Consider the following 7,683-nt stretch of genomic DNA (forward strand, 5'->3'; position numbering starts at 1 on the left):
TGGGGGCATCCTTTTCCCCTCATTCTCAGGTCTTTTTACTTCTTCCCATCTCACTCTTATCTGTCCAGGTCAGTTCCAGAATTTCTCCCTCCATGACCCGCTCTATGGGAAGCTCTTCAGCACCTATCTGCGCCCCCCACACACCCTTCGAGGCACCTCCGGGATACCAAATCCCTCAACTGCAGACAGCCCCATGGCCAATGGGATTGTGCAGGCGCCTAAGCAGAAGGGCGACTGAGCACCTCTCCTCCCTCTCCTCCCGCCTCAGCTCGAATCCAGCCCCACCGACTCAGGGCAGTGCCCAGGGCCTATCCTATGCCTCAGTCCCCTCTCTGCTCTTGTTTGATTTTTGTTACTGTTGTTCGTTTTTTTAAGTTTGGTTTTAATTTTTTGTTTGGTTGGTTTTTTTTTTTTTTGTAAGAAACTATTTTATATATAAATATAAATCTATATATATATATCTATTAAAAAAATGAAGTTCCGTCACAATGATGATAATCATGAGTTGGGAAGGAAAGGGATGAATGGTTGCAGGATGCCCACTGGAAGATCCCAAAGAATTCCAAGGCTAGTCCTCTTGGCCAGAGCTAGATGAAAAGCTGCCTCACCCCCAGATGGACAGGGCTGTTCCCTGCAGAGAAATTGTACAGAGATTTTGTGTCCTCCCCTCCTGTGGTCATCTCATATATGCACATCTTGACGGACTTCCTCACAAACCTCTTTCAGCCTGTTCCCTCTTGTTCTGCCCTCATTAGAGATTAAAAATAGCTTACTACCATTCCATATTTAGTAATCCTACTGAGACTTGATTCTGTTGCCTGTAGTGGGAGCAGAGAGCTGTGTCCATAAGAAAGCCGCCGCCTCTCTGCAGGTCATACCAGCCATACAGGAGGGTTGCTCTGTCACAGATGAGCTGAGGACACTTAGGTCCTTTCTGCCCAGCCTTTCCAGCCTCTTTTCAAGGAAGAAAACAAGGCTCCCTAACAATGCTGCATCTAGACACAATTATGGAAAATTAATTAGGTTTAGAAAATGAGATCTCTGTGCCAGAGATCTGATGGATAAAAAAGCATCTTTCCATCTAGAGACTTAAAGAGAGGCTGATAATAATAGGACATCCAGATAAGCCCTCCCTGGGCTTGTGAAGAGGGGAATGAATAAAGTGATGATTGGAGATTTCTCTGTTTTGGGACTTAGCCTGAAAGGCAGTCTATTGTGATGAAGAAGCTGGAGGTGAGATAAGAGAGGTGCCTGAATGCGTGGAATCTGGAACTACCCCCACCTCCTATCTTTGTGGCATCTCATCCTATCTGGCAGCAAAGGCATAAGTACAGAAGGGCCCACTGGGAGCATTTTCCAACAACAAAAAGATCTTTATTCATTTTCTTTTCCACATAACTCTTCCAAAGGTACTTCCCACTAAGACCTCGCTCCCCACACTTGCCACTTTTGCAGAACAAAACTTTGGGCTGGGCAAGTGCTCCCTTGGTGAGAAGGTGTGTGATATCCTCTCTGAGGTGCTCACCTTTGGGGGCCTGGGGTATGATGGGGTGGTCCCTACTGGCTACGGCGCCGTTTCTTCCTTCTGCCTGTGACAAAACTGTCACGCCGCCTTTTACGGGGCTGGGAGGGTCGAACCACTCCAGGAACTGAGGGCTTCTCCCCAGGGGTTCCAGGTTGAGCTCCTGGATGAGGCATCTTTTCAGCAGGGGCTGCACCTCTAGCTACAACTTGCTTCCCAGACTTGGCAATAGGATATGGGAGTTGGCCAAGGCCTCCTGCCTCCACAGAGAGGGAGTGGGATGCCCGCTGGCTACCCCGACCACCTGAGGCATGTCGCGGACTGAGAAGCCCCCTTGGTGACAGGCTAAGTTTAGAGGCCAAGAGGTAGGCAAAATCGGACAGTTCCTCGTCTTCCTCCTCTTTTTTCTCCTTCCCTTGGGTCCCCTCTGCTGAGCTGTGTGTTTGACTAACAGGAGAGCTTTCTTTCAGAGCTAAGGCATCCCTGGTCCCCTGTACAGAGGAAATGCTTCTAAGGCCCTGGGGAGGACAGGGTGATTTGGGAGTCCTGAGTGTGTAAGACTCTTCATTCTCTTGTAAAGGAGCAAGGTCTTTAGGCTTGGACAAATGAGTATCCTCCTTGCCCTCTCCTTGAGGGTCATAAGGATTTGAATTTGGTGGACAGGTCTCCTCACTGATTCCTAATTGAAGGCCACAGTCATCTGTCATATCTAATATGTTGACATGTTCTGTGGTTTCCAAAAGAGGAGAAAGGGAATTGCCTCTGCTCCTTGCTTCTTGGCTGGCCACAAGGAAGGAGGCATCCTGGCTTCCCAGGTTAAGGAGAGTGCCTCGGCATGCAGACAGGAAGACTTCTTTGGAAGACCCTAGTGCCGAAGTACTGATTTTGCTTTCTAGCAATGAGGAGCAACCTTCAGCCCACAGATCCCTGGGGTCTTCCTGTGTGGTCTCAGGGCTCTGTTCTCTCTTTTCTTTGGATCCCAAGTCTGGGCGGTTGGCCCTTACAGATCCTGGCAAGCTACAGTAGTCTCTCTTTTCTAGGCCGTCTGTGGCATCTGTGCCTTCACAGGGAATCTCACCACTCCCTACATCCCCAGGTGCTGTGGTTTCTGCAGGGCTTACAGAAATGGTGCTTCTGGGGCCCAGCACCTGGCAGCTGCCCTGGTGCTCAGTTACACCTTCCCTGTCTTGGAAGCTGTCTATGACCTCTTCAATTTGTAAAGGCAGCTCTAAGCCCACAACGTCCAGCTCACTGCTCAGCCAAAGTTCAGGGCTGAATGAAGCCCTGTCCCCATCCCTAGCTGCTATAGGGGAAGGGTTCTGATCACAACCCTGAACCATGGGAGGACCTCCATCATCTCCCCACATGGCTCCTGAAGAGCCTTCCTGGGGCACTGTTAAAGGCTCCTTCCCTTGAGGAAGCAGTCCATTATCCCCCATCTGTTCTGTCTGCAACCCCAGGACCTGCTCTTCTAACTCCTGTCCTTGTAGAAGAGCCTGCTCTGCAAATCCATCATCTAGACCAGGAGTGTCCTCTGGCTGGGGGTCTTCCAGCCAACAAAGGGGCAAAGTTTCTGAAGTCCTATTAGCTGCCAGGCAGTGCCCAGGGGACCCAGCAACTCCCAGGTGGCTATCCTGATGTGGAGATACCTGGTTTATAACCATCCCAGATGTTCTTTCTATACCCAAGGGACCCTGAGTTCCCTGTGGAGCTGCAAGTTCTAACTGCAGGTCCCAGCTGCTGGAGGACTGCAATGTGTTCTCATCCCTGCACATTCCCCTTGGGCTATCTAGGGCCTGCTCCTGCCCACCATGCACTTCTCTTGCCCGCTCTCCTGGAGAAGCAGCCTTTCCAAGGAGAACACTGCTCCCTGCCCCCTGAGGCCCAGGTGAAGGCCGAAGCCTCCCACTCCCATCTTCATCCTCATCAGAGACAGATGGACTTGAGTTCGATTGAGCTCCACTGCAACTGGGAGCAGCCTCCGCAACCTCCTCCTCTTCCAAGGCCAGGAGTCGCTTCTGGACCAGCTGGAAGAGAATGGATAAATACCAGCTCTGTACTCTAGAAGAGGTGGCTCAGTGGGTGGTGGGAGGTGGTGTTTGGCAGGACAGAGAAGGCAAGCGTGTAGTTTAAGCAAGTATCAAAGACAGATACCACAGCTTTCCTGCCTCCTTTGCCTTATTTCCATGCTTTGAGCCTTATACTCTTGTTTCCTGTGTTTTCATGGTCCCCTTGTTCTGCACCTCAAGCCCAATCTTGAAACTGTTTATTCTAAAACCATATCATCCAAGGCAGTGTAGGGTTACATAGAACTATGCAAGCTTCTTGTGATAGCCCCTGCATCCCAGGTTTACCTGGGCAAGAGTGAGTCCTTCTTCTTGCTCCAGCTCTTCAGTTAAGGTCAAGGGATCCCGCTGTTGTTCTGGAGACAGCAGATCTGTCAGAAATCTTGGATGAATGACAGCCTCTACCTGGGAACAGAAGGAAAAGTAAATGTGAGTCCTTGATAGGAGGTAACCTGTGAGCCAAAGGCTCTGGAGAAGCCATGAACCTCACACTTCCCTCTTCTTCCCTCAGAATTATAAACCACAACTACCACCAGCTACACACATTTATATCTGTGTGTACACACACACATTTCTGTTAGGAAATAGAACCTAGTTTCTACCACCTTGGCTGGAACCCCAGATCCCAAAGTATCCACCCCTAGGATCTGCTAGAAAGTAGATGTTTAGGCCCAGCCCACCTTAGAAACAAAGACCTCTTGGGAGCACAGCTCATCAATGTAGTTCAGGAGACTTGGATCTGGATACATCTCTTCCTCTTCCTGCTGTTGTTCCTCCCATTTTGTATTCAAAGCCCCAGTGGCCAAGTGACTCCCCACCAGCCCTTCCATGATGTCAGCATACTCTTTGACGGCTTCTGGTGGGATCTCCTTGGGTGCCTCAGGAATTGGAGGCCTCTGGGCTTTGCACTGCCGCCGGCGGGGGGCCCTTGTCTTAGAGGCTACCTTCTTCGGAATGTACACTGAGTGACAAGAAGGAAAGGAGAATGGGAAGTGGCACAGAGCAATGGCTTCTGCCACACTGCCCTGTAAGGACAGCAATCTGGGTGTTCCAGGCCAGATCAGGCCAACCTAAAGTACTCCCTCTGAGAGATTCCGGAGCTGGTGGGGTTGGGGGGGAAGGGAGGTCTTTAAGAATCACTCTATGAAGAATCTTGAAATCCCTGAAATTCCAAGAACCCCCCTGACTCAGCCCATTTCTTGGGCATATGAGGTATTATGTATCTCGTTTTCGACCTAGGTAGAAGGTAATTGACTAAGGTTAGTACCTAGTTTGGAACAGGGAACTGAGGACCCAGCCTCTTATGGGGCATTCTATTTAGAACATTAAATGTCACTCTGGAGGAAAAGTGACAAGAAACAAGAGCAATGACTTGGCTAATGTGTGACTGGTTTCTGTTGCTTCCTGTGGAGTCTTGTTTTTGCTTTGCTTTAGGGCCTGTGTACTTGCTGCAGGGAGACAGGGAGCAAAAGTGAGAAATCACCCCCTAGGGAAGATGGCCAAACCACAGTCCCTTCTCCATTCTTCGCTTGGGATTTTGAGCACCACGCACACACAACACCCAGTGTGTTTCTCCAGTCCAGGACTCAAACAGTACATTCGGCTATGTGGGGTCCAGCTGCCTCAACCACCACGCCACTGGTTCACCCTCACATGGAGCCTGCGTCCATAGCTCCTGTTAGAATCAGGTGGCCTTACCTGGCTGCTGGCAAACCTCAGGGGCTGGGGGCCCTGGAGGTTCAAGTTTCAAAGGAGTTGCAGGAGACAGGCCCTGGGACCCACTCATCAGCTGAGCATTCTGAATCTGCATCTCCTCCTCGGCCTCAAATTCCATAAACCTGCAGAGGGTGAGGAAGTCACAAGTAGTGATGAGAGGGACGGGCCCTTCAAGAACCAAGACATCTAGCAACAGTCAAGCATGACTAAGGAAGTGCCTCATTTGAACAAAGTTCTGCCTAAGTCAAGTCACCGAGTGGGGGATGCTGACGGATGACCTTATAACAGTTCTGGGTAAACCTCAACATCACTGCATCATCTACCACTGTCCTTAAAGGAAGCTAGTTAAAGAAAAAAGTGAGGGGCTAGCAGGTAGCATGGTGGTTGAAGATGTGGATTCCCACATGGCCAACCGTGGTTCAAGTCCCAGACTGGGTGGCTTCCTTTCTTACTTTCCCTCTCTGTCTCACTCTCTCTCTCTCTGGTCAAATTGGTAAATAATAATAATAATAATAAATAAGGTTAAAACAATTATTTAAAAAAGAAAAATAAGCGATCCAGAGCTTGTAAACTTCAGGACAGAAGCTAGACTTTTACTTCTTTTCCCTATTTCATGGGTTGTATACAGTGGCACTTAATATAGGCTGGGTTAGTTCATCAGACCTTTGTAATAGCCTGGTAGGACCTCACCATGAGGACCCTCCTCAATGCCTCATCTGTCCTTGCCTAGAACCATGAGTTATAGCTAAATTCCTGAAGGAGAGCCTGGGGTTAGAATCCAAGCCAGTCCCCAATCTGACGCTGGATTGTGGCCCTTGGAAGGGTAGATCCAGGAGGCATATGTCCAATTGGAGAGAAAGTGAGTTATGCATGGAGGGAAGGGTTTCTTTTCTTTTTTCTTTTTTTTTTTTTTTTTGAGCAAGGATACTAACATAGATAAGAGCCAGGAGACTATGCTAGGCACTCAGGATTCTGGTCAACTCTTCCAGAAGCAGTCCTTCCCTAGGATAAGGGGGGATAGGATTACCTGTGCCACTATTTCCAAAGCTGGGGTGGTCTCAAAGTTCTTTCTGCATCAGTAGCCACTTGCTACCTATGAATACTCAAAAAAGAACCTGCCATATTGCTAGGTCCCTACAGCACAGATTTTTTTTATACCTGTTGGGCTCATCCTAAGACCTTAATGTGAAGGCCCCTATATAGATACAAGCTCTGAAGAGGGGATAGCTTCTAAGGGGAAACAATTTAAAAACCCAAGAGTCAAGGTGGTACAAGAAGCAGCAAGGGTCCGGGGTTCCATCCTAACTTACACCACTCCACTCCTCCTCATTCCTTTTAACAATCATCCAGATGTGCTCTCTTCACTGACCCTATTGCTCTCAGCCACACTGCCCCCACTTTGGGAGAATTGGGTTTGTTGGTAGACTCACTTTTCTGCCATCTCATAAAAGATCATTCGGTCAAAGTTGCTGGTGTGCTCCCACTCCTGCACAGCCCTTGGCAGTCCCTCCTCCAGCGTCATGGTGGGCTTCAGCCGGGCCAGAGAACGAAGTACTGGGCTAAAAACCCCATAGGGTCAGTCACGTTTAGGGAGTGCCCCCCCCATCCATCTGTCCTGATGCCCACCTGAATGCACACCTCTCATCAAATCTAATGTGCCCCTTAGTTCATTTAGTTTCCACTTATTAGACTTCCTGGCTCCCAACCTCCCTTCCATCCATCCATGTACCATACTCGCCTCCTCTCATTGATATGCACAGATCTCACACAAAATCAAACATGATTCCACCCCTAATTCTCACAGTGCTTCCCTCAAACATTGGGAAAAAAAGCACTTCTTACCACAGGGATAGGATTCCCTCTAAAGTAGGTAAAACCCCTGCCCAGAGACTCTTGCATTTTCTTTATTTACTTACTTAGTTTTAGATTTAAAAATATATTTATTTTCAATTTGCTACAGGGCACGTGTGCTTACCAGAGAGAGAGACAGAGTGAGAGCGAGAGAGAGGCAGAGAAAGTAAAACAATACAGGTCTGGGACTCGAACCACGATGAATCACGAAGTCCAGCACCTCACCACCATGCCACCTGCTAGCCTGGGCTTCTGCATTTTCAAAAAGGCATTTGCAGGACCAGCAGATGACATAATGGTTACTTCACTGAACACCCACATAGGTGACCATGGTTCAAGTCCCAGACCCCACAGCTTAAAATTCACACTGGGTACTTATGTTTGCTTGCCCAAAATCCCGAGAGGAGAATGGAGAAGAGATTGCAACATGGCCATCCCTCATGGGGCGAGGGATGGGGTGATTTCTCGCTTTCTGTCTCTGTCTCTGGTGAGCACACAAGTCTTACATCAAAAAAAAAAAAAAAAAAA

General features: G+C 48.8%; 2 protein-coding genes across 2 annotated transcripts in view; one reads left to right on the plus strand and one right to left on the minus strand.

Annotated features, from left to right (window-relative positions):
• LPCAT4 (lysophosphatidylcholine acyltransferase 4) overlaps positions 1 to 396 on the plus strand; it is an 8,305-nt gene extending 7,909 nt beyond the window's left edge. The window contains exon 15 of the mRNA XM_027772325.1: positions 69 to 396. Coding sequence (XP_027628126.1) covers positions 69 to 238 — 170 coding nt within the window. The 3' untranslated portion in view covers positions 239 to 396. The remainder of the gene's footprint in view (positions 1 to 68) is intronic.
• An 11-nt stretch (positions 397 to 407) lies between these two features.
• The window catches only part of NUTM1 (NUT midline carcinoma family member 1), a 17,095-nt gene continuing 9,819 nt past the window's right edge, over positions 408 to 7,683 (minus strand). Inside the window, exons 4-8 of the mRNA XM_006140543.2 lie at positions 6,735 to 6,863; positions 5,287 to 5,426; positions 4,269 to 4,549; positions 3,877 to 3,993; positions 408 to 3,549 (exon numbers count right to left, since the gene is read on the minus strand). Coding sequence (XP_006140605.1) covers positions 1,558 to 3,549; positions 3,877 to 3,993; positions 4,269 to 4,549; positions 5,287 to 5,426; positions 6,735 to 6,863 — 2,659 coding nt within the window. The 3' untranslated portion in view covers positions 408 to 1,557. The remainder of the gene's footprint in view (positions 3,550 to 3,876; positions 3,994 to 4,268; positions 4,550 to 5,286; positions 5,427 to 6,734; positions 6,864 to 7,683) is intronic.

The sequence above is a fragment of the Tupaia chinensis genome, unplaced genomic scaffold, assembly GCF_000334495.1.
Source record: "Tupaia chinensis unplaced genomic scaffold, TupChi_1.0 Scaffold000037_21, whole genome shotgun sequence".
Lineage (NCBI taxonomy): Eukaryota > Metazoa > Chordata > Mammalia > Scandentia > Tupaiidae > Tupaia > Tupaia belangeri.